The sequence below is a fragment of the Bos indicus genome, chromosome 20 (genome assembly GCF_029378745.1).
Source record: "Bos indicus isolate NIAB-ARS_2022 breed Sahiwal x Tharparkar chromosome 20, NIAB-ARS_B.indTharparkar_mat_pri_1.0, whole genome shotgun sequence".
NCBI lineage: Eukaryota > Metazoa > Chordata > Mammalia > Artiodactyla > Bovidae > Bos > Bos indicus.
Window position 1 is genome coordinate 31,717,474 of NC_091779.1, and position 24,290 is coordinate 31,741,763.

General features: G+C 38.3%; 1 protein-coding gene across 3 annotated transcripts in view; it reads right to left on the bottom strand.

Annotated features, from left to right (window-relative positions):
* CCDC152 (coiled-coil domain containing 152) overlaps nt 1-24,087 on the bottom strand; it is a 41,667-nt gene extending 17,580 nt beyond the window's left edge. The window contains exons 1-4 of one of the 3 annotated variants that reach the window (XM_070774710.1): nt 24,000-24,087; nt 19,273-19,366; nt 17,458-17,563; nt 6,795-6,863 (exon numbers count right to left, since the gene is read on the bottom strand). In XM_070774710.1, the coding sequence (XP_070630811.1) occupies nt 6,795-6,863; nt 17,458-17,563; nt 19,273-19,359 (262 nt within the window). In that variant the 5' untranslated portion in view covers nt 19,360-19,366; nt 24,000-24,087. Of the gene's footprint in view, nt 1-6,794; nt 6,864-17,457; nt 17,564-19,272; nt 19,367-23,949 lie in introns of all 3 variants that reach the window. The other 2 variants (XM_070774711.1, XM_019982874.2) reach the window with 2 other exon arrangements.
* Between the last annotated feature and the right edge of the window lie 203 nt (nt 24,088-24,290).

The following is a 24,290-nucleotide window of genomic DNA, read 5'->3' on the forward strand; positions in this document are numbered from 1 at the left end:
TCCCCATACTTAAAAGATGCTTATATAAATATGATAGCATTCTTCAAAAGATATACTATAAGCTCTGAAGAATTGATGCTTTTGAACTGTGGTGTTGGAGAAGACTCTTGAGAGTCCCTTGGACTGAAAGGAGATCCAACCAGTCCATTCTGAAGGAGATCAGTCCTGGGATTTCTTTGGAAGGAATGATGCTAAAGCTGAAACTCCAGTAGTTTGGCCTCCTCATGCAAAGAGTTGACTCATTGGAAAAGACTCTGATGCTGGGAGGGATTGGGGGCAGGAGGAGAAGGGGACGAGGATGAGATGGCTGGATGGCATCACTGACTCGATGGACGTGAGTCTGGGTGAACTCCGGGATTTGGTGATGGACAGGGAGGCCTGGCGTGCTGCGATTCATGGGGTCCCAAAGAGCTGGACACGACTGAGTGACTGAACTGAACAAGTCTGATTATTTTAAGAAGGTCTTTCTCACAATTACATTGAAAGAAGTATTTCTACATTATTCAAACTAATTTTCATGTAAGCATTATTTTTTTTCTTAAGTAGTAGTTGATCATGGATTAGCTTAGTTTCTCATACAATTCTTTTATAGAATAACACTGAATATATGCTTTTGCTCTTTTCAAAACATTCTGATCAGTGATCAGTTTTGACTACATCATTTTGTTTAGAACAATTTTGTACAGTAAAGCTGCACTGTCCATAACAATGTTTTCCTTAAAATCCACTCTTTTAGAGTATAAGGGCTCAAATAAATTTAAGTTATTCAGGCTCAGTTCAGACAGGAAAAAAGCAATATTAAGTTGTAATAAATTATTTAGAGAAAATTGGCAAATATGTTTGAATTCTACTGATTTTGGAGGTGCTCTGAATATTCGGCTGATTTCACGTCTCTATTTTTTTCTCTTTTCACTGCTCATGTGTTTAAATGCCTGAAATTCAATTGATCTAGGGCTGGTTATATCGCAATAATTCTCCTCTAGTGGAAAAAAGGCTCTGAATCTTGTTTCCTTTGTCTGGGCAGTAATAACCACTGATGATAAGTTAGCAGGTATAATGTCACTATCTCTCATATAGTGAATTACTGAGATTCTCCTAAAGTAGAATATAGAATAATACTTTTACAATAATATAAAAACCAATATAAAAATATTCCTATCATTTATGATATATTGGATGAATCATACTCTGTTTTATGTTCATATCCTGAACTCCAAATACATATTATTTCAAAGATAGAATGAATTCATTCTTTGGGGTAATGAAGCAGCAAGAAAACAAAGGCTCATAGTATAAAAGGCTGCCAACACTTTTGCATAATCTACACAATGGGCCCTTGCCTTTCTCCAGCCTGATAGATGTCTCCAGCATAACAGATGTCATTAAATATTGTTTCATGACTTTCCTTCTCTGTGTCAGGTTAGCAGTAATAAATGAAGAGCTTCTTTGGTCCTTGACAATGAGAACACCTCAGAAAATATATTTAACTTAATCATCCAATCACTCATGAGAATGAGAGACTCAAGTTTTCCCTTAAGTTATGAAATTCCAATGCTATTGCCATAAATGGTTTGTTGTTGTTTAGTTGCTAAGTCATGTCCAACTCTTTGCAACCCCATGGACTATAGCCCACCAGGCTCCTCTGTCCATAGGATTCTCTAGGCAAGAATACTGGAGTGGGTTGCACCATTCTTTCTCCAGGGGATCGTCCTGACCTAGGGATCAAACCCGAGTTTCCTGCATCGGCAGCCAGATTCTTTACCACTGAGCCATCAGGGAATGGTAAGAGGGATCATCCACTGTCTCACATGTAACTGGTAAATATTAGGAGGGAATAGGTGGGCCAACATAAATAACAAAATCACAAAATCTAAAAAGTAGTGACAAACAGATAAAGTGAAGTTCTAAACTAATAGTCTCCAAACTCTCATAATTGTGTGCCCTGTTAATAAAAATAATGAGAATGTACACCCCAATTCTTGTCTATTTATAAATTATATATATATATATATCACTTTCTTACTGTATATAATTCTTAAAAAGGATACAAGTAGAAGTTAAGAAGGTGAACTAAAGAGGAAAAAAATGTTAATTTATTCTAATATTATTTAAAGCACTGTTATAAAACTTTTTATTGAATCACTATTATTGTTGATAAATTTTAGTGAGATAATGCCACTGGAAATGCATCAGTAGCTTTTACAATGTTGATTTAACTCTTTGATTATGAAAATTTTTTTAATATTCAGGCTGTCTTGATACTTGGATTTGCGGGTTCAAATGCATTACTGGCTGTACTTACTAAATCACAACACAGTCATCCTTAGGTTTCCATTGGAGATTAGTTCCAGGACTGCTGTGGGTACCAAAATTCATGGATACTCAAGCCCCTTACATAAAATGGTGTAGTATTAGCATATAAATTATGCACATCCTGTATATCTTTTTAATATTTTTTTTAATCTCTAGATTACTTATAACACCTAATACAATGTAAATGCTATGTTAATAGTTATAAATACATGTAAATAGTTACTTTTGTTGTTGTCCATTCACCAAGTCATGTCCAATTCTTGGCAACCCCATGGACTGCAGCATGACAGGCCTTCCTGTCCTTCACCATCTCGTGGACTTTGCCCAAGTTCCCATCCATTGAATCAGTGATGTCCTCCAATCATCTCATCCTCTGTTGCCCTCTTTTCCTGCCTTCAATCTTTACCAACATCAGGGTCTTTTCCAAAGTGTAAGCTGTTCGTATCAGGTGGCCAAATCATTGGAGCTTCAGCATCAATCCTTCCAATGAATATTTAGTCCTGATTTCCTTTAGGATTGACTGGTTTGATCTCTTTGCTGTCCAAGGGACTCTCAAGAGTCATCTCTAGCACCACAGTTTGAAAGCATCAATTCTTTGGTGCTCTGCCTTCTTTATGGTCCAGCTCTCACATCAGTACATGACTACTGGAAAAACCAAAGCTTTGACTAGATGGACCTTTGTCAGCAAAGTGATGTCTCTGCTTTTTAATACACTTTCTAGGTTGGTCATAGATTTCCTGCCAAGAAGCAGTCGAGGAAATCTGTCACTGCCTCCACGTTTTCCCCTTCTTTTTGCCATGAAGGGATGGAACTGGATGCCATGATCTTAGTTTTTTTAATATTGAGTTTTAAGTCAGCTTTTTAACTGTCTTCTTTCACCTTCATCAAGAGGCTCTTTATTCCTCTTTGCTTTCTGCCATTAATAGTTACTGCTGCTGCTAAGTCGCTTCAGTCGTGTCCAACTCTGTGCAACCCCATAGACAGCAGCCTACCAGGCTCCTCCATCCTTGGGATTCTCCAGGCAAGAATGCTGGAGTGGGTTGCCATTTCCTTCTCCAATGCGTGAAAGTGGAAAGTGAAAGTGAAGTCTCTCAGTCATGTCTGACTCTTCGCGACCCCATGGACTGCAGCCTACCAGGCTCCTCCGTCCATGGGAGTTTCCAGGCAAGAGTACTGGAGTGGGGTGCCATTACTAGCCCTTAGCAAATTCAAGTTTTGCTTTTTTGAAACTTTCTGAAATTTTTTTCAAGTATTTTCAGTCTGGGTTGGTTGAATCCATGGATGCAGGACCTGCAGATATGAAGGGCCTACTGTACTCATTTTTCAGTCCCAAACACTGATTAGGCAAAAGTGATTTGTTTTTGAAATTCTGTCAAATCCATCTTCCTTGATGTTGTTATAAGCCTCTCAAAAGATTTTTGAAAACAAACATTTAACAAAGGGTTGAGAATCATTGTTAGATCATTGTTTGAAGAATTTTTAATTGAATTTAGCTTTCTATGCCAAGTTTAATACGCATGTAAGAATGTTTAAAGTTGACACATTTTTGGCCCCCAATCACTTAATGATGGAACCATTTCTAAATATTCATTTGTAAACAGTCCTGCTATAGATTAATTTTTTCAAAGGCAGTTACACTTGGCCACCATTGGCTGACATTTCATCAGTTATGATAGTTTTTCATTAAACTTTTTAATGTTTCTGAACTTGTACAAGGGTAGAAGTGACAGCTCTGCTACTTTTTTGCTACTTTTTTATTGCTGATTTGTGCTTGCATTATTAGTATTATTGTCAAACATATTTTATTTCTTAAAGCTACTGTCCAGTTTGAAAGGATTATTTTGATTGTAAGTAGCTGCTGCTGCTGCTGTTAAGTTGCTTCAGTCGTGTCCGACTCTGTGCGACCCCATAGACGGCAGCCCACCAGGCTCCCCCGTCCCTGGGATTCTCCAGGCAAGAACACTGGAGTGGGTTGCCATTTCCTTCTCTAATGCATAAAAGTGAAAAGTGAAAGTGAAGTGGCTCAGTCGTGTCTGACTCTTCACGATCCCATGACTGTAGCCTACCAGGCTCCTCCGCCCATGGGATTTTCCAGGCAAGAGTACTGGAGTGGGTTGCCATTTCCTTCTCCAGTACATGACTGACTACTTTTAATAAAAAATAAGCATTAATAGGAATTGTGTTGTTTTCTTTCTGCATCTCAATGGATCATCTTTTACACAGCCCATAAGCACCTACTGAAAAGACTGATGGATGAGAGTAAAGGGAGGTATCATTTCTCTCATAGTGGCTGAAGAAACTCTTAAGCTTAGAGGGCAACTGATTCAGTAACTCAATAATGCAGTCAAGACACCATATCCTTCTAGTCTTTTCTTGCTGCTCTCCTCAATGCTGTCATCACTTTCAGGTTGAAAGCAAACAGTCTGCAACAATTTCAGGCATTATATGCAGACTTAACAACAACCAGAATAACAGTTTTTTGGGAGAGAGGAAAATATTTCAGAAGCCCTCCCTTGGAATTGGGGTGTAACTAGCTTCTCCTGAGGCATATGATCACGTGGATTAAGAATGAATCTTAGAAAAAAAGTCAGGTTTATATTAAGAAAAGGAAATAGTTTCTGGGGAGGCAGACATTTACAACCACTGTAACCTTGATAAGCAAATTATCCATACAATCTTGAGAATCAAACAGATCAAAGAGAAGAAAGATAGGTAGTTCACATCTATCATGTTGGGCAAAACCTGTAGGAGCACTGGACAAATGAAATCAGTGAATCACTATTTCTTCCTGAGAGGCAGCATAGGATATCCATTTTTCAGAAATGGATTATTAAAAGATCTGTACTACCATATCTGTGAAAATATAATATTCTTGACTATGGTAGATATTTGATAACCTCTTATAAAGCAATATGTTTAACATGTTTATAATTATAATCAACTTTCTGGAACTTCAAAGTATTTAATGTTAATCTCTGGTAGATGTTTTATTTGAACAAAATCCTAGAAAGGGTTAAACTCCTGGAAAGAGGTGAATCCTGTAAAGGATTATGAACAGATACATTAAAAAAAATGCAGCTAGGTGTCATATTTAGTCAGAGAAAGGAAAAGTTTTTCTGAGCCCTTGGCACTGAGATGGAAAAATGAAAGCCCAAACCAGGTGTGGGATAGGGATCAAATACTGGGAAAAAATGAGCAGGATGCTAGAACTAAGCCAAGCAAAAACCTATGGGACATACCGTGATCAGACATCTGCAGGAAAAAACTTAAAAAAAGATATTGGAGATGATATGGCTCCCTATCTACTACCCTTCTTGATCTCCAGAACAGCTCTTAGTGGTGTATCAACATGGAAATGAATCCTTTATGTACTGCAGAAGCTGTTCGGCAGTTTAAGTGTGAAGTCTTCTGATCCAATTCCTGTATTTGTTTCATTAACACTTGAGGAAATATTTTAAGGTAAACCAATGGGGGAAAAGTAAAAACTAATAGTAGTTCTTAAAAGACTATAAGGAATAACACATCAAATAAATACCATAAAAGGTCAGTATTGTATCTCCCCTATATATGTAAAGTAGTTTCATTATGAGAAAAGCAGAGGACTAAGATAAAAAATTCTTATTGTTTGGTGTCAGTTTTATGAGATCTTGGAGGCAATTTAGTTTAAACTCTAATATAGTGGAGGAAGACCCTAGGAGAAGGGATAAGCTACCCACTCCAGTATTCTTGGGCTTCCCTTGTGGCTCAGCTGGTAAAGAATCTACCTGCAATGCGGCAGACCTGGGTTCAATCCCTGGGTTGGGAAGATCCCCTGGAGAAGGGAAAGGCTACCCACTCCAGTATTTTGGCCTGGAGAATTCCATGGACTGTATGGTGATGGGGTCGCAAAGAGTGGGACATGACTGAGTGACTTTTATTAATTAATTAATTATAGTAGAGGAAAATGCCACTAACATTGCACTGTAGCTAAATTAAAGCAAGACAAAACACTTGGTTGCCTTGTTTTCTCAATGGTGGCTGAAGATGTTGGCTTAATTTACACAAATAAAAACCTTACTCAATGACAGAAATTAAATAGTAAACTAAACTATCTCTGAGGTTTGAACAGAATACTCATGAAGTAATTACTCATAATACCCATCCTTTAAAACTGAACACAAGGTTATTAAAGACCAAGAATACTACTGGGAATAAATATACTTCTAACCTTTCTAAAGTAATAAAGAGAATTATTATAATCAACTATAAAACCCTGATGTTTTTGTCAGAATATGACTGAATTGTTCTATTCAGCATGACATTTCTTATTTTACAATAATTTAGGAAGATATTATTGAGTAGTAAGGAATCCTGCTCTTAGCTGATAAATTTAACAAGATCAGATTAAGAGAAGATTACTGTCAGCAATGTAAAAACTTTCTATTCTTAAAGATGCTTAAATACAACCTTTTTTTTTAGATTTTACTTTTTTTCTAACTTACCCTTCAAATTATGTTGATATTCAATGGTATGCTGTAGCCCTTTTATCATATCATGAAGAGTAGCACATTCTAAAACATAAAAGACAAATCTATTTGAATATTTACTTTCTTTTTGGAATTATTATCTCAAAGTTAAAAAATACTTAAAATAATATTTAATTGACAATTATGAGACTTAATAAAGCAACCAGGTATCTCAAAATAAGTTATATAATACACTTTTTTTTTTTACATTGAAGGGTAATTGCTTTATAGAATTTTGTGGTTTTCTGTCATACATCAATAAGGACCAGCCATTGGTACACACATCCCCTCCCTCCCAAGCCTCCCTCCCATCTCCCTCCCCTTACCACCCTTCAGCCTGTCACAGAGCCCTTGTTTGAGTTCCCCGAGTCAGACAGCAAATTCCCATTGGCTATCTATTTTACATATGGTATTGTAAATTTCCATTTTATCCTCTCCACACACCTCCCCTTCTCAGTCCTCCCCTCCTCTATGTCTGTAGGTTTGTTCTCTATCTCTGTTTCTCCATTGCTGCCCTAAAAATAAATTCATCAAAGCCATCTTTTTAGATTCCATATATATATGTGTCAATATACAATATTTCTCTTTTCTCTTTCTGACTTACTTTGTATGATAGGCACTAGGTTCGTCCACCTCATTAGAACTGACTCAAATGCATTCCTTTTTATGACTGAGTAGTATTCCACTGTATACATGTACCACAGCTTCTTTATCCTTTCATCTGTAGATGAACATCTAGGTTGCTTCCATGTTCTAGCTATTGTAAATAGTGCTGCAATGAACATTGGGGTACATGTGTCTTTTTCAATTTTTTTTTCCTTAGGGTGTATGCCTAGGAGTGGGATTGCTGGATCATACGGTGGTTTTATTCCTAGCTCTTTAAGGAATCTCCATACCATCTTCCATAGTGGTTGTATCAGTTTATATTCCCACCAGCAATGCAAGAGTGTTCCCTCTTCTCCACACCCTCTCCAGCATTTATTGGTAGATTTTTTTATGATGGCCATTCTGACTGGTGTGAGGTGGTATCTCATTGTAGTTTTGATTTGTATTTCTCTTAATAATGAGTGATGTTAAATATCTTTTCATGTGCTTGTTAGCCATCTGTAATAAACACTTTTTAAATCAGTCTGTAAGTCAAATGCACTCCATGATTTAGTTATGAGTTTTCTAAGGCATGAAAAACCCAGTAAAGTAGGGATTCCCTCTATGTGCCTTTAGCAACAGCTACCCTAGAAATAAGGCACATTTGGATATGTCTGGAGACTGTGAGGCACGTACCCAAGTGGCTTTTCCATAAAAACATTCCAAGGAAAGAGAGTCAGAACATTCCAAGGAAAGAGAGTCAAGGAAAATGAAGTTTTATTCAAAGATAGAGAGTCAGAGCTGGTGAACAAGTGTCATTTGGGAGAAGATAAGGCTTTTCTTCCTCATTGTCCTCTAACCTGTCCTCTTGCCTGAGTCCTAGGACAAGGGAGTAGCGACAAAGAGTAAAAACTCAATGTGTTGGGTTACAAGGCATCAGCAACTTTGGTGCTAATGTCTTCTTGAATAATGGGAGAATTCTGTGCAATCAAGCCCGAAATGTGCAAATAAGCTTTCAGTATGTATATTCTTGGTATCACCGGCAACAGCTAAACATTTGAAGCGGGGCAACAGTGGTGGAGACTTCTGTAACTTTAAGCAGCCCTTGGCTGTAAGCTTCAGGATAGCAGGGACTATCTTCTGTCTTGTTTAACATTTCTCCCTAGTACTTAGAAGAGTTGTGGTCCATAATAGTCATTTCCTAAATATTTTTTAAGTGATTTGATTGACAGGCATTATAACGGTAAGGAGTAAATGGAGAAACAGTGGTATGAGAATAATAACACACTGCTATTTTAAATGCTTTGCAACTATTCATTTAACCCTTTTAACTCTATGACATTGATTCTAGTATTTGCCTCATTTTTACATATCAGGAAATTGACACATAGAAGTTTAGCAAATTGTCCAAACTCACACTTAAAAGTAGTAGATGGTAGAGCTACAACATGAACTCAAGCAGTCCAGCACTAACGCCAATGATTCTAACTACTTTAATATACCAAGAAGATCGGCGTAGGATCACTTCTTCAGACTAATCTGAATAGGTGAGAGGCCCTGGAAAGAGGGCAGGAATAGAGCCAGAGAAAGACTTAGTGATAGTTATTGCTATCACATTTTTACTATAAGTTTGAGAAACCCAGGTTGCACCAGTTTAAGTTTACAATTATAGTAGCTAAATATATAGTGATGAAAACTTCACAAAGAGTAACAGTATTTTTAAAAAGAAAGATTAGGCAATTTTGTTCTTATGTGCTTGGCTTAATGGTTATTAAACATTGAACCTTATTCTCTTTCTTTCAGTTTTAGAGACCTACAGTGGATATTCAGCCACTGTGCATTAGTGTGACATACTTTTATCTAACAGTAAAAAGTTGTCTAGGTACATTAAAGTACATTATTGAATATTTACCCTGTCAGGCATTACATTAAGTACATTATAAACATTATAATCAGTATTCAAACTGATGCTGAGAAATTGGCATCATTATCTGGATTTCACAAAAGGAGGAAGTCACCCATAGATATCTGGTAACTTAACAAAGATTCCACAGTACATGGTAGGTCTAGGTTTGAACACAGGTTTTTCACATTTTAAATCCTGTGCTCTTAATTCAAGACTTCCTCAGGAATTGTATAACATGCTGATGAAACCATGAAATTTGGAATCAAAAGAACTGGATTAGAGTTTTTTTCTTCTTTACTTTGTAACTATGACGCTCTGGGTAATGTACTTTTCTCCTATATTAGGTTGTTCTGACAACCAAATGAAAAAATATACTTTCTAAGTTCATTCACAGATATTTAACATTGTTACTGTTTCTCTCCTCTGTGTCCCACAATTTGTATATATTACTTTTATCCATTGTTCACATTACATTTTAGTTAGATGGTTTCTCCCACTAGACAGTGAACTCTTTCAGGTAAAGATATTTATTTTGATAATCCTTACTTCTAATGTTGCCAGGAGCCCGAGAGACATTCCACTCATGACAAAGGTCATGAGGAAGGAGACTCGGCATACACAAAGGTGGGATCGAGCCTCAGGAGTCCCCCCGGATATTCTCGAGCATCTACCCCCCAAAAAACCAGAGTCTGCCTACTTTATTGCTTTGTGCTCTCACCTCTGACTTTACTGGGGGCTGTCCCCCACCACCATCTCGCTCTCTCTGTCAAAGAGTTAACTTACAGCTCCAATTAATAAAGTTCCTGGGCAACTAGGAGTGTTTAAATCCAAACCCCTCAGATAGCTCTCTAACTCGCTTGACAAGTTTACCCGGACTCCTACAGCTATGCATACGATTGTTTACAGTCTCCCAGCCTCGAGAGGCACGGGAAGCTTAAGATATTCAAATAGTTTAGAGCCTCTCAGAGAGTTAGAAACTGTCAGAATAAAACTAGTAAAAGATTTCATTGATGAGCCAATGCTTGTTGCCAAGTTTCCACATCCCCTGTATTGTATCCTTGAATGTGTATTAATTAATATAGTTTGTATGTAGAAAAAATAAGTAGTGGCCTTGGTGTTAGTAACTTTAGACCCTTAAGGTAATAAATTCTTTCCTTTGTTGTAAACCCATTACACATCCGCCCTATAGGAATGCAATTTTATCTTCGGAAGATGGCGCCAAACCTTAAAATAATTACTCTTAGAGAAAATAAGTCTTTGTTGATAAGTCCTTGTCAAGAGTCATAAAATGTTAATAAGCCTTCTGGCCAGAAGATGATGTAAATCACCTAAACCATTTGTATACGATAAATTTGCAGGAAAGAAACCCTGGTTTTTGATAAGGATCAAAAACTGCTGACTTTGCATCCCCTATTATCCTCTATGTGTAACTTAGGGTATATAAGCCCCTGTTAAAAATACAGCTACGGGTCTTGCTTACCAACGCTTGGTCTCCCCATGTCATTCTTCCCCTTAACTTCCAGCTAAGTCTCCATCTGGAGCATGGATATCCTCTGCGACCATTTATTTGCCTGGGCTTCTAAGACCCACTTGAGAAGGTGTCTAAGGTGGGGCACCTTCCGCTATTCAAGAGGGCGCCTGCGGCCTCCGTGGTCAGAGCTAACCTGGTGTCACGGGTTATATTGATTTTCCGCGTAAACCAAGCTACTCAGCTTCTTTTCTCCACTGAATTTTCCTACTGAGCTATCCTCATTCTATTACTCTTTATATCTTTGATAAATAAATAAATAAATAGGTCGCCTAAGCCGTCTCTCCTTCGAATACCCTGGATCAGCCGGGGCTGGACCTCGGCATAATGTGATGACTATTTCATAAGTGTTCAATAGTTTTTGTATTTATTAACTAAATGAGAGAACCAATGCTGTGAGGGGAGAGTTCAAAACTTCCCATTTTCAGTTAGAGGTCCTATAACTCAGTCTCCATGTACTTCAACTACATTAATAGAAATGAAAGTATTCGGTAGAAGTTAAAAGCTTTATGCAAGTACAAGCTTCTACTCCTCCTTTTTCCCACTCTACCTCCCCTATCGCCAACTCAAAGTTCCCACCATCCTTCATTTTGTTCTGTTGCTGAGTCCTAGTAACAGAATGATGGTTAAATGACAACTGACATTACCTACTTCATGTATATTACTGTATTAGCTGCTGCAATTAAAAATGGAGGCACAGATCCTGCCATCACTTGTCCTTGCACCTTTAGAAGCACGAATCCAGCATGCATGCTATGCTATGCTATGCTAAGTCACTTCAGTCACGTCTGACTCTTCACGACCCCATGGACTGCAGCCCACCAGGCTCCTCCGTCCATGGGATTTTCCAGGCAAGAGTACTGGAGTGGGGTGCCATTGCCTTTAAAGTATGTTATCTCAGTAATTAGCAAATTGAAAACAGAACCCTGAAACTAAAAGTATACCGAATGTTTCCAAACTGTGTATTTTTAAATTTAGAACACAAGGTGGCTCTCTAAACACATTTTTTAAAACAGAAACTGGCTCAGTAAGGAATTTTACCTGGGTCTCTTGCATTGCATGCGGATTCTTTACTAAATGTGAGCCACCACGGAAGCCCCATAAAATAGAGGATCATTCATTATTTTAGAATAATAGCTTTTAATTCTCTTGGCAAAACTTCTCCTACGCATCATTTCTGTTGGACTTTACAGTACAATTTGAAGAACTATCCTATCCAATTCTTAAAAACTAGAGCTCAGAACATTAAGCTATCACTTATATTGTATAATTTAGCAAATCAGTGATTGTTTTAAGGTCAAATTTAGGCTCTACCATTATAAGCAATTTAGGTATTAATATCTATATCATAAATCAGTTGGAAATATTAAATAAAATGTACATGAAAAGGCTTTTTTTTATAGTACTTGATCTTCAATATCAATATTGTTACCATCTTGAGCTGGCAAAGGCATTGTTTATCTGATATCAAGAGAAGAAAATATAAAGATATCATGATTTACTTTTGAACAAGTCCAGTCACATACATGGTTTGCCCTTCCTAAGTGAATTAGTACGCACTTCGCTTTCTAAGAGATCATTCTCACTTGTTCTTTCACTTCTATTGTGTATTATTCAGAAAAAGGTCATTAGATTTAGAATAAGTATAACTAATTTTTAAGGAAGTATTTGATTATGTTTTTCAAATAATATACACACATGAGACACAAGTTTAGTGATAAGTGAATATCCTGACAATCTCTGCCCCAAAACTAACCAGTTTCCCTCCCCTCAAAGCAAACACTGTTACTAGGGCACTGTTTATCTTTCCAGGGATCTACAAATATACAGGGGGGAGGGTGTTTGTGCGTTAAAATATATTTTTTAAAAATGATAATACTCTGCTGTGTACATTATTATTTTCATTTACTATACGTGGGAGATTGAAAGTTATGACCAACCTAGATAGCATATTCAAAAGCAGAGATATTACTTTGCCAAGAAAGGTCCATCTAGACAAGGCTATGGTTTTCCAGTGGTCATGTATGGATGTGAGAGTTGGACTGTGAAGAAAGCTGAGCACCGAAGAATTGATGCTTTTGAACTGTGGTGTTGGAGAAGACTCTTGAGAGTCCCTTGGACTGCAAGGAGATCCAACCAGTCCATTCTGAAGGAGATCAGTCCTGGGTGTTCTTTGGAAGGAATGATGCTAAAGCTGAAGCTCCAGTACTTTGGCCACCTCATGCGACGAGTTGACTCATTGGAAAAGACTGATGCTGGGAGGGATTGGGGGCAGGAGGAGAAGGGGACGACAGAGGATGAGATGGCTGGATGGCATCACTGACTCGATGCACGTGAGTTTGAGTGAACTCCGGGAGTTGTTGATGGACAGGGAGGACTGGCATGCTGCAGTTCATGGGATCGCAAGGAGTCGGACATGACTGAGCGACTGAACTGAACTGATGCTATATCATATAAAGATACTTCATTCTTTTTGTCAGTTATATAGTAGTTCATTACAAAATATACCGTAATTTATTTAACCAGATATCCACTGATAGGTGTCACACTTGGAAAAGCTTTCTTCAGTCTTAAAAACATAAAAACAAAACTCCCTATATTCTCTTCTATTGTGGCTTCACTTTTTGACCTTTAATTAACTTTATTATTCAGAAAAGTTTTAGATGTATAGATGGGCTTCCCAGGTGGTGCTAATCTGCCTGCCAATGCAGGAGTCATAAGAGATGCTGGTTTGATCCCTGGGTTGGGAAGATCCTTTGGAGTATGAAACGGCAATCTGCTCCAGTATTCTTGCCTGGAAAATCCCGTGGACAGAGGAGCTTAGCGGGCTACAGCCCATAGGGTTGCAAAGAGTCGGGCACGACTGAGCACAGATGTACAGAAAACTTGGGAAGATGCTACAGAGAGTTGTGAAATATCCTAAGCTAAGTTTCCCCTATTATTAATATCTTACTTTAGTACAGTATGTTTGTTACAATTAATGAACCAATGTTGATACATTATTATTAACTAAAATCTATATTTTACTTGGGCTTCCCAGATGGTACAGGTGGTAAAGAAACTGCTTGCCAATGGTCAGGAAGATCCCCTGGAGAAGGAAATGGTAACCTACTCCAGCATTCTTGCCTGGAGACTCTTTATGACAGAGGAGCCTGGTGGGCTGCAGTCTATAGGGTTGCACAGAGTCAGACACGACTGAAGCGACTTAGCACGCATGCATACTTTACTCTGATTTTCTTAATTTTTACCTAATATCCTTTCTCTATTCTCTGATTCCATCCACAATACCACATTACATTTAGTTGTCGTGTCTTCTTCAGGTCCCCTTTGCTGTGACAGTTTCTCAGAGCTTTCTTGTTTTTGATGCACTTAAGTTTTTCAAACTACTGGCCAGGTCTTTTGTAGATATCCCTCTATGTGAATATGATGCTTATCTCATGATGAGATGAGGTTAGAGGGAGAAAAAACATAGAAGTAAAGTGCCATTTTCATCACATCATAGCACAGGTACCTACTATCAACATGACATCAAGCTGACCTTGATTTCGTGCCTTAAGTTGTGTACGTCAGATTTCCCCACTATATAATTACTCTTTATCAATCCCTTTTCCATTCAGTATATGTTTCACTATAGGACTGGAAAAGGTCAGTTTTCATTCCAATCCCAAAGAAAGGCAATGCCAAAGAATGGTCCAACTACCACACAATTGCACTCATCTCACACGCTAGTAAAGTAATGCTCAAAATTCTCCAAGCCAGGCTTCAGCAATATGTGAACCGTGAACTTCCTGATGTTCAAGCTGGTTTTAGAAAAGGCAGAGGAACCAGAGATCAAATTGCCAACATCCGCTGGATCATGGAAAAAGCAAGACAGTTCCAGAAAAACATCTATTTCTGCTTTATTGACTATGCCAAAGCCTTTGACTGTATGGATCACAATAAACTGTGGAAAATTCTGAAAGAGATGGGAATACCAGACCACCTGATCTGCCTCTTGAGAAATTTGTATGCAGGTCAGGAAGCAACAGTTACAACTGGACATGGAACAACAGACTGGTTCCAAATAGGAAAAGGAGTTCGTCAAGGCTGTATATTGTCACCGTTTATTTAACTTATATGCAGAGTACATTATGAGAAACGCTGGACTGGAAGAAACACAAGCTGGACTCAAGATTGCTGGGAGAAATATCAATAACCTCAGATATGCAGATGACACCACCCTTATCGCAGAAAGTGAAGAGGAACTCAAAAGCCTCTTGATGAAAGTGAAAGTGGAGAGTGAAAAAGTTGGCTTAAAGCTCAACGTTCAAAAATCGAAGATCATGGCATCCGGTCCCACCACTTCATGGGAAATAGATGGGGAAACAGTGAAACAGTGTCAGACTTTATTTTTCTGGGCTCCAAAATCACTACAGATGGTGACTGCAGCCATGAAATTAAAAGACGCTTACTCCTTGGAAGGAAGGTTATGACCAACCTAGATAGCATATTGAAAAGCAGAGACATTACTTTGCCAACAAAGGTTTGTCTAGTCAAGGCTATGGTTTTTCCTCTGGTCATGTATGGATGTGAGAGTTGGACTGTGAAGAAGGCTGGGCACCGAAGAATTGATGCTTTTGAACTGTGGTGTTGGAGAAGACTCTTGAGAGTCCCTTGGACTGCAAGGAGATCCAACCAGTCCATTCTAAAGGAGATCAGCCCTGGGATTTCTTTGGAAAGAATGATGCTAAAGCTGAAACTCCAATACTTTGGCCACCTCACGCAGAGAGTTGACTCATTGGAAAAGACTCTGATGCTGGGAGGGATTGGGGTCAGGAGGAGAAGGGGATGACAGAGGATGAGATGGCTGGATGGCGTCACTGACTCGATGGACGTGAGTCTGAGTGAACTCCGGGAGTTGGTGAGGGACAGGGAGGCCTGGCGTGCTGCGATTCATGGGGTCGCAAAGAATTGGACATGACTGAGCGACTTATCTGATCTGATCTGATAGTGAAAAAAATCATTGTACACAGCCCACACCTGATGAGTGCCGTGTTATATTTCCTTGAGGCCAAGTCATTTACATAAGCTATTTGGAATTCTGCAGAGATTTATCTCTTCACCCCATATATTTATTTATTCATTTATTTTTATGAATATGTACTCATGGATATACCTGGGGTTTTAATCTAATACTATTTTATTTTGTTGCTCAAATTGTTTCAGCTTTGGTCATTGAGTACTTTTTCACTTGAGTCCTGTATCTTTGACATACCCCATTATTATGCAGTTTTTTCCTTTTTGAGTACTTTATTTCCTGGTACTACAAGATGCTTTCGACTTATATATTTCTTGCCCCCGTCTTAGAATCAGCCATTTCTTCAAGAAGTCCTGGTTCCTTTTGTAATAAGATAGTATTAGAAACTTGGTGCTAGTTTTGCTTGTTGCTATGGATTATGTACCCTCTCAGGTGACATAACAAGGAAGTGTATGTATACGGCTTCTTTTTTTCTTTTCCTGATGCCCAGCACTTTATTAGTAAGGAGGCTTGGTCCACGAAAGGGGAGGCTGGGATGGACAGGACTAACATTCATCTAGGGGGATTTTCCTGGTCATCAGGTGGTTTCTCCATGCAGGTTTAGAGGAAATATGGATGAAACCCACACAGAGGGTATCACTGTGACTGGCAAACAGCAGAAGTAGGAGGGGAGCCCTAGGCATAGCTGGGTTCCTAGAACAGCAGTGTTTCCATGTTGGGCACAGATGCACCTTCCGGGAACTTCTCCAAGTTCCAGGCAACATGGCTGCAGCACACAGAGATCAAGTGATGAGCTTGGAATCTGTTGAAAACAGTGGTTGTCAGGGGGCCAGGGCAAGGCCTTCCACAGGAAGGTGCAGAGCAGATGCATCTGCGTGCCACTCACCATACACTTCTGGAAAAGTCTCTGAACTTGAGGGAACTCAGGCTCTCTTTGTACCTAGCGTTCTCCTGATGCCAGGAATGAGTTGCATGGGAAGACCAGTACTACCAGGCCTGGGGAGAAGTTGTCAGGTAGCTTGTTCAACTGAGTGTAGTCCCAGACCTTTGTGCTGCAGAGCAATGCCACTTTCTCAACGAGTAGCACCATGCCAGGCTGGGTGCCCAGGCTCCCACGCTCCCTGAGGGCTAACGGGTGCACAGAGAAGGGGCAGAGTAGACACAAGAAGGGATGGTGGCAGCTGGGAGCTGAGCAGAGCACGTGGCATGGATGTCTGAGAAGCGAGTGGGACTAGGACAGCATCTTTCTAACACTAAAATTTTTGACCCATCTGAAGTTTCTTCTGGTGTAACTGTGAGGCAGGAATTCAACTGTACTTCTTCCATGTGTTTGAAGGCCTGGACTGAGCCTTGGATTTGTCATTTCTTAGCTGACTGGATGCAGATAGATCACCCTCCTTTGTTTATGTTTCTTCATTATCAAAGTGGAATAATAACATCAGTCCTATCTATATAGTCTTTCAGGGCTATATTAAGGACAAAATGAAATGATAATCTGAAAAGTTCTATGTGAATTAAAAATATTTTACAAATGTAAAATTACTGTTATAGCAAAAAGCACACTCATTAGAATGATTGTTTCTACAGGTAGCAAAGAACTAACCTTGTTTCATTGCGACCTCTTTTGTTTGCATTACTCTTAATAAACAGTTAGCTTTTTCCAACTGCATATCCAGGATATTGTTCTTCCCACTGGATTCTATCATTTTCTATAGAAGAAACAGAATACATTTTATTACCAAATCAATGCCGCTATTTTGATTTTTTTTTAACCTAAGAATATGAAAGTATAAACCATTTAATACCTGAAAGTCTAATAATTAAGTTTGGCACACATTTTTAAATAAGTCAATTTCCTAATTTATCTTTAAAGAGTAACATAATAAAAAGTTAGAATAGGTGAATAGTTATAAAAAGTTATAAAAAGTAAAAATATGACCTAATTTGAACTCCCTTCTTTCCAACTATTCAACCTCCACTCCTAAAACTAACCATTCCTTATAAATATTTCCAAAATATTTTATGACTAAACAACTATAGGAAAGGGTCACATTATACTCTGTTCTGCACCTTGGATTTTCCACTTAGTACTGCTTTCTCAGAGATGATGGCATATAAGCATGTAAAAGTCTTACCTCATTCTTTTTAACAGCTGCATTGAGTTTCATTCATGAATTTAATTTATTTAAATAGTTCCCTATTGAGGAAAATTTGTGCTGTTCCCATTTTTTGCTATTACAGTCAATGAATAAATATTCTCAAACATATATCTTTGTGAATAATGTAATAACTGCCATGTACCCTTCAAACACCTTCAAAAATCATCAACTCATAACCTATCCTGTATAATCTGTACTTCTACCCATTCTCTATTCTCATTGCTTCTGAATTTATCTCAAAGCAACTCCTTGACACTATATTATTTCATTGATAAATATTATCATTTACATGCTTCTCTAAGAGGTGACTCAAAAGTACAATCACAATACCATTATGACATTAAAAAAGAACAATATTTCTAATTTAAAATATCTAAGAATATGAGAGATAATCCCAAGTTAAGCTCCAAATGCTTTGTACCAGTTCTTCTCCCACCAAAGTGTTATTTCTTTCTCTCTCCTCTCTTACTTTGGTCAGAATCACTTGGTTAAAAAAACACAAGTCCATTGTTGGAAAAAAGCTCATTATATGAAAATACCCATCATCATGAAAATTTTTTTAAGAGAGCAATACTACATTGTACAGAGGAAAAGAAGGAATAGAGAAGGATGATAAGAAAAAGAGAGAAAATAGAGGTAGGGATTATTCTTCCTCCTATTCCTATTTCACAAATCCACTTCCCAAATCTGATTTATCCACTTACATTTCTCAACAGATATTCCTACTCCTCTCCCAGGCAGAGGAGACAAAAAGCCTAGTATATACTTGGGGATATGGTCTGACATACAATTTGTGTAGAGTTTGGGAGGGGGACTTCAAACAGGTCTGCTTTTAGGCAAAAGAGAAAAGGGAACAGATAGAACAGGAAAGACTAAAAAGGAAATTAGTCATAAGAGTAAGAGATTGAAGATTGAATCTACTTCAATCCTTACTAAACCATTCTTGAGTTTATGGACATCCAGGGTGTATACATATGTATTTCCCCTTTAACTTTAGCAAAAGTATATCAATTATTTTCTCCCTTGCCCCCAAAACATTTTGATACTAGTATTAATGAGTTACAACCACATACATTCTAAATACAGATTTTAAAAATGAGAGAGAAGGGGCTTAAAAAATACATTTCCATTATTTTTATCTTGCTTCTTTTTATATATATATATATATATATTTTTTTTTTTTCTCCCTAACTCCCTCCATTGACAAAATCTGTTACACTTTCCCTTATATTCTACAATTGTTGGATATCTTTACATACCTTTTCTATCTGTGAAAAGTCATTTATAAGTTTGTCAAGATTCACACTGCTAATCTTTTTCATACATCCTTCGCTGTTTTGATTCATATCTAAACTAGTGAAGAGTAGATAGTGTTAAAACAAACAAACAAAATACAAAGCACTATAATAATGATAATAGTTCAAATACTAAAGTTCCTGTATTCCACTCATAGAGCACATACTTGAGCTCCATTGCACTCAAGAGAATTTTTATTATACCCCCATTATTAACAACGATCAAATGAATTAAGGCTTCTCTACTCTTCTACACAGCCACTCCAGCCAAGTTTTCTCTAAACAAATCTATAATTAGTGCAATGATATGTGCATATGTAGAAATTATTTGTCCCTATTACACAAAAATTATGTCACCATTCATCACTCAGCTCTTTGCCATCAATATGACTGCATTTAAAATCTGATGCATTACTAAGTCTGATACATGGCTTTTAAATATAGCTACTCATTTCCAGTATTCTTGCCTGGAGAATTCCATGGACAGAGAAGCCTGGCATGCTACAGTCCACGGGGTTGCAAAGAGTTGGACACGACTGACTGACACTTGTATTTGTATGTATTCTCAATTTAAAGTGTTTAAAATATTTAACTATCATGCCACAAATGATTTTTGCAGAATTTCTTGGTAGTCTGCTTGTTGCTAGGAATTGAATTATGTCTCCTTCAAAATTTGCATGTTGAAGCTCTAAATCCAACTGTGACTATATTTGTATATAGAATATTTAGGAGAATATTAAAGTTGAATGAAATCATAAAGGTGTGGCCCTAATCTGATAAGACTGTGGCCTCATAAGAAGAGGAAGAGAGTGATTTTGTTCTCTCTCCACACATTCACACTGAGGACAGGCCCTGTGAGCACACAGTGAGGTGGTGGCTCTCTGAAACCCAAGGAGAGAGTCTTCACGAGGATCAACACTGATGTCACCTTAATTTTGGACTTCTCAGCTTCCAGAACTATGAGAAAATAAATTTCTGTTGTTTAAGCCACTGAGCCTGTAGTATTTTGTTATAGCAGCAGCCTGAGTAGACATATACAATTAATTTTCTTATTTTTTTTGGCTGGCAACCTGTTTGGTAAATAATGAACATAAGGAAATTAATATGCTTAAAGCAAGCACTCAGTATTTCTATTCTTTTATTTTACATAAGAGTACTTTGGGGTATAACCAACTAACTGCTGAAGTTAAGAATAAGAGTTCCAGTTTCAGTTCTATGGAATCAGTCATAAGACATTCTGCAGAATTCCAGAGGTAAGCTCATCTAGTTAGGATGGAAACTGACTTTTGCAAAACAGCAAGTATTTACATACGAGGGTGTGAGAATAGCTAGAAGAATCAGGATTAAAACAATCTAAATGTATGAGATACTTGTCTTTAGACTTTTCCCTAGCAAACACGAAGGAGAAAATAAAAATGTGACATTTCAGTATTCTAGATTGAGGACAGTTCAGTTCAGTCGCTCAGTTGTGTCTGAGTCTTTGCGACCCCATGAATTGGCCTCCCTGTCCATCACCAACTCCCGAAGTTCACTCAAACTCATTGAGTTTGGTGATGCCACCCAGCCATCTCATCTTCTGTCATCCCCTTCTCCTTCTGCCCCAAATCCCTCCCAGCATCAGGGTCTTTTCCAATGAGTCAACTCTTTGCCTGAGGTGGCCAAAGTATGGGAGTTTCAGCTTTAGCATCATTCCTTCCAAAGAACACCCAGGACTGATCTCCTTCAGAATGGACTTTTGTTGGATCTCCTTGCAGTCCAAGGGACTCTCAAGAGTCTTCTCCAACACCACAGTTCAAAAGCATCAATTCTTCGGCACTCAGCTTTCTTCCCAGTCCAATTTTCACATCCATACATGACCACTGGAAAAACCATAGCCTTGACTAGACGGACCTTTGTTGGCAAAGTAATGTCTCTGCTTTTCAATATGCTATCTAGGTTGGTCATAACTTTCCTTCCAAGGAGTAAGTGTCTTTTAATTTCATGCAATCACCATCTGCAGTGATTTTGGAGCCCCCAAAAATAAAGTCAGCCACTGTTTCCACTGTTTCCCCATCTATTTCCCATGAAGTGATGGGACCGGATGCCATGATCTTCGTTTTCTGAACGTTGAGCTTTAAGCCAACTTTTTCACTCTCCTCTTTCACTTTCATCAAGAGGCTTTTGAGTTCCTCTTCACTTTCTGCGATAAGGGTGGTGTCATCTGCATATCTGAGGTTATTGATATTTCTCCCGGCAATCTTCATTCCAGCTTGTGCTTCTTCCAGCCCAGCGTTTCTCATGATGTCCTCTGCATAGAAGTTAAATAAGCAGCCTTGACGAACTCCTTTTCCTATTTGGAACCAGTCTGTTGTTCCATGTCCAGTTGTAACTGTTGCTTCCTGACATGCATATAAGTTTCTCAAGAGGCAGGTCAGGTGGTCTGGTATTCCCATCTTTTTCAGAATTTTCCACAGTTTATTGTCATCCACACAGTCAAAGGCTTTGGCATAGTCCATAAAGCAGAAATAGATGTTTTTCTGGAACTCTCTTCCTTTTTCCATGATCCAGCTGATGTTGGCAATTTGATTTCTGGTTCCAACAGGGCATGTGCAAATGCCTGGTGTGTGACAGTGGCAGTGATAAGTAGTCCAAAGTAAAAGGTAAGTAAAATTCCTAAAGTAATTACTCAAAGTAATTTTGGGGACATATTGTTTAAAATGAGGTACTCCAAAACATAGACATTGTTTGACAATTTGTTACTTTATAAAGAAATCCCATTTCCTTCCTCTTTTTATTTTATATTGCACTAACAACTATTAGCGGTTTTAAGTTTGAATTTTAGCTGTGTATTTTCAGTTTACTGAATTATTATCCTCTGTATCACATATAGTAGTAAAACTCTAAAATAGTTAAAACTTGTTCCTTAAGACAGAAGACTAACTGTAATAGCATCCCATGATGCTATTAAAATATTTAAATGCAGTAAAATTCCTTTGGGGGCAAAATTTAGAAATCATCACAATATATATTTTTGTTTAATTTATAGGATAATCTGAAGTAATGATGAAAAATCTTTCCTCATAACTTTTTTCCTTAATTTCTAACTTAAAAATTTTTTTTTATTGAAGTACAGATGATTTACAATGTTGAGTCATGCTCTGCTATGCAACAAAGTGACTCAGTTATGTACATATATTCTTTTCCATTATGGTTTATCACAGGATATTGAATATAGTTTCCTGTGCTATACAATAGAACTTTGTTCTTTGTCTTTTCTACATATAACAGTTTGCATCTGCTAATCCCAAACTCCTAGTCTTTCTCTCCCCTACCCTCCTCCCTCTTGGCAAACACAAGTCTGTTCTCTATGCCTACAAGTCTGTTTCTTTTTTGTAGATAGGTTCATTTATGCCATATTTTAGATTCCACATACAAGTGATACTGTATGGTATTTCTATTTCTCCTTCTGACTTATTTCACTTAGTATTATACTTGCTAGTTGCATCCATGTTGCTGCAAATGGCATTAGTTCATTCTTTTTTATGGCCGAGTAGTATTTCATTGTGCATATGTACCACATCTTCTTTATCTATTCATCTATTGATAGACATTTAAGTTGTTTGCATCTTTTGGCTATTGTGAATGGTGTTGCTATGAACATAGGGGTTCACAGCATGTATCTGAATTACAGTTTTGTCTGGGTATATGCCCAGGAGTGGGACTGCTAGATCATATAGTAACTCTACTTTTAGTTTTCTGAGGAAGCTCCACACTGTTTTCCATAGTTGCTGTAGGAATTTACATTCCTACAAAGAGTGTAGGAGAGTTCCCTTTTCTCCACAACCTCTTCAGCATTTGTTACTTGTAGACTTTTAAATGATGGCCATTCTGACCAGTGTGACTTGGTACCTCATTATAGCTTTGACCTACATCTTTTCATGTGTCTACCGGCCATCTGTATGTCTTCTCTGTAGTTCCTATCTTCTCTGTAGTTCCTAACATTTTAAATAAATAAAAGGTTTTACTACAGCTTTGTCTCAGAATCTGGCTCCTGAACTAAGTTTGTTTTACTTGAGCTTGATTTCTCCCAACTCTTTCCTCCTAATGAGAGCCTTGAGGTGCTTTTCCTCATAAAATCATCACTAATATTACACTGGCTAGCAACACATGCTATCACTTTTGTCACACTGGCCAAGCCATCTGATTGCTTCTAGATGTCTTCATTACCTCTCCTCCAATGCAGGAGGGACAAGAGCAAGATCTCTTCAGTTGGTACGGTCTTCTCACCCGGTGAACTAGGTCACAGGCTGCTGATTCAGTGATTGGCAAATTCTTGCTGAGAAGCCGGGACTGACTCCTGACCTCTACAACCCCAAATTCAACCACCCCCACAGTGGGCGGCAGCCCCATTTCCTTCTTGCCCTCGCCCCCACCCTGCTCAGGCCGGCCCTCCGCACCCCAGGATAGGATTGTGTTATCTCCCCAACCCCCCTCTTCACCATACTGCGTGAATTCACCCTCAGTCCTGAGGCCTAGGGCTCCAGGTTTCCTCTCCCATTCTGGTGTCCCTAGGAGCTCAACTCTACAGCACGACAAAAATCCCCTGGGTCAAACTTCTGTCTCAAACCAGGATAGTGTTAAGAAGTGCTAAGTAAAGAATACCTGTGGAAAAGGAAATTTCGAATTCGCGGAGGAAAAGCCTGGAGCGTTACCTGTTGTCGCTCGCGGTTTCCACAGCCTGCCCACGCACAGCTTCTTCCTGGTACTGGTCCGGCCCTAACTGTTGTCCCCTGCTCAGGAAGCGTGTTCCCCCAACAATGGGCCCGCCCTTCTCCTAGTCCCCACTGAGCCTGGCCTTAGGGCCCCACCTCCAGCCTTACCTCCTTGGGCTTCTTAGGTATTTTCATGTAGATACTAGAATACGATTCAACACGTAGTGACTATCAGATCAATAATTATTTTCTGAGCAAATAATAAATCACATTGGATTAAGTTGTGATTAA